We start from the raw sequence: 2,940 nt of genomic DNA on the forward strand, positions 1-2,940 counted from the left end.
TATTGGGTGTGATTATTTCTTAGTTATTAAATCTTAGTTACAATTCATATAGCAATTGATAACTAGCAAGTAAATTTATCGGTTTGAATAATTTTTCTCAGTTGCCACTTTACTTGCAACCACAACAAAACCCTCACTATTCAGCTGCAAGCCGACTTGCAACTTATATACACAAATTACGATGTAATTAAACGATGTAGGACTTAATTGACCATGAACCCGAGAACTGGAAAATCCATATTTTATTACATATCAATATATTTACCTAAAAATAAGTGATTCAAAATAAAAACAAACGTGTCTAAACACTGAAAATATATCTAGATACAACCATATTTAAACAAGGATTTGCTAGCTAGTTCCGAGCTTTGAGAACTAACTTTATGCTCAGTCAAATCCTACATTATTTGATTTGCATCGTGATTCGTGTTAGTCACGAGTTGCAACTTGTAGCCAATATTTAATGACATCATCTTATTAAGAATAAAGTTAGTTCTCAATCGACCAAAAAACAATCACACCCTTCAAATAAAGTTAAGTACTAATTTTTAGACGAATAAAACATAATAATGAACTTAGCTAGCACGAAATCGCAAAGCAAATAACAATGTAAGTTCTACGTCAACCGCATGCAAAAGACAATCTCAACTCTACATGGCTCATTAACGACGTACGTTTCACTCGCCGGAGAGACGTCGTGTCGATGATTTCGATGATGATACCGGACAAGAGTGACCAGCTAAACAAAGATGTATACGGAGTACTGTACTATATAACTGGCATCCAGACAAGCCGCCACGTCCAAACGCTCGCAACATGGCGTCGCCGCTTCCTCCCACGTTCCGGCTCCTTCTGCCTCTAATGCTCGCCGCCGTGCTCTCGCACTCCGGTTCAAACGCGGCGGCCCAAGTAGTGTTCCCCTTGGAAGCTCGCCCGACCAGCTCCGGCTACCTCCCCGTCGACGCGTCCACCAACGCGTCCCTCTTCTTCACGTTCTACGAGGCCGCCGACCCGCTCGACGCCGCGCCGGCCGACACGCCGCTGATCCTCTGGCTCGACGGCGGCCCGGGATGCTCCGGCCAGCTCAGCAACTTCTTCCAGATCGGGCCCTACTCCCTCGTCGTCACCTCCGGCGCCAAGGGCTCCCTGTCGCCCAACCGCTTCGCGTGGAACCGCCGCTTCGGGCTGCTCTTTTTCGACAGCCCGCTCGGCACCGGCTTCAGCGCCGCGCCGTCGCCGGAAGCCATCCCCACGAACCAGTCCGTCATCGCGGAGCAGACACTCGCGGCAATCCAGGCCTTCTTCGCGCTCCACCCGGCCTCCTTCCGCGCGCGCCCCTTCTTCCTCGCCGGCGAGAGCTACGGCGGCAAGTACGTGCCCGCGGCGGCCTCGCGCATCCTCGCCGCGAACCAGGCGCTCCCGCCGCGCATGCGCGTCAACCTCCGCGGCGTGGCCATCGGCAACGGGCTGGTGGACCCCGTGGCGCAGGTGGCCACGTTCGCCGACACGGCCTACTTCATGGGCCTCATCAACGCGCGGCAGCGGGTGGAGCTGGAGGCGCTGCAGGCGGAGACGGTGGCGCTGGCGAGGGCCGGACGGTGGGGCGAGGCGACGGACGCGCGCGCGCGGGTGGTGTCGCGGCTGCAGGAGGACATTGGGATGCCCACGCTGTTCGACGTGGTGAACGAGGGCCGGTGGCTGGACGCCGACGCGCTGGAGGCGTTCGTGAACATGGGCGAGGTGAAGGCGGCCCTGGGCGCGACGGTGGACAACGTGGTGTTCCAGCCGTGCTCGGCGGCGGTGGCGGCGGCGCTGCGGGAGGACGGGATGAAGAGCGCCAGGCCGGAGGTGGAGGAGCTGCTGCGGACGCCGGCGATGCGCGTGCTGCTGTACGAGGGGATCCGGGACCTGCGGGACGGGGTGGCGTCGGTGGAGGCGTGGCTGGCCGCGGTGGAATGGGATGGCATCGCCGCGTTCCAGGAGGCCAAGCGCACCGTGTGGCGCACCGGCGGCGAGGGTGAGCTTGCCGGGTACGTGCAGAGCCACGGCGCGCTGGCGCACGTCGTGGTGTACGGGGCGGGGCACTTCGTGCCGGCGGGAAACGGGCGCGCGGCGCAGGAGATGATCGAGGACTGGGTGTCCCAGACTGGCATCTTCGCTGGCGACCACGGCGGCGGCGGCAGGCATGGCGCGATGTGAAGACCGTTACGTGCATACGCGCCTGCACGTGCGAATTCTTGGAATGGTCATGTCGTCCGTTCCTGCACCATACTGTTCCGTTCCGGAATATAAGCTTTTTAGCGTCTAAAAAATCTCTTATATTTTGAAATTTTCTTGGAGGTATGACTATTTTCTAGAGTTTAAGCTAGTAATAAAAACTCTTACCCGTAGTAGTAGGGGTATCATAGGTAGTAGTATCATGCATTTCGTGTATGAAAAAAAACTAATTAATGACGAGAGATCGTAATACGATCCAAGATATATACTGTAATAAATATCAAGTAGATCTTTTACACAATTTGCATTTAGATACTCAATTAATAAATGTACAAAAATATGAAACTTCCTCTGTTTAATATTATCTCGTGTTCTAGATTTAGTCCAAGTCAAAATTTGTAAGGTTTGACCTAGAATATAAGAAAAAATATCCACATCTACGATCCATAATTTCAATGCATATAACATGAAAATTTACAATGCTTGAATTTGACTAAACCTAGAACATGAGGTAATTGTGAATGGAAGGAGTGCTACTACATGATACTAGTACTATATACTCCCAATGAATAAGGTGTCCTGGTTTTGCTTATTTTTTTCACTAAGAATTACTCAAAATGTATAAAGATTGTTCATATAAAATAAGCACTAATAAAAAGTGTTTTTTTAATACGAATCTAACGATACCAATTATATACAATATAATCAAAATTTGCTTATTTA

General features: G+C 51.2%; 1 protein-coding gene across 1 annotated transcript; it reads left to right on the plus strand.

Annotated features, from left to right (window-relative positions):
• Nucleotides 1–816: 816 nt before the first annotated feature.
• LOC124648165 (serine carboxypeptidase-like 50) lies at nt 817–2,199 on the plus strand. The gene has a single exon (XM_047187966.1). The coding sequence runs from the start codon at nt 817–819 to the stop codon at nt 2,197–2,199; it is 1,383 nt and encodes a 460-aa protein (XP_047043922.1).
• Nucleotides 2,200–2,940: the final 741 nt, after the last annotated feature.

This window comes from Lolium rigidum, chromosome 4 (genome assembly GCF_022539505.1).
Source record: "Lolium rigidum isolate FL_2022 chromosome 4, APGP_CSIRO_Lrig_0.1, whole genome shotgun sequence".
Taxonomy (NCBI): Eukaryota; Viridiplantae; Streptophyta; class Magnoliopsida; order Poales; family Poaceae; genus Lolium; species Lolium rigidum.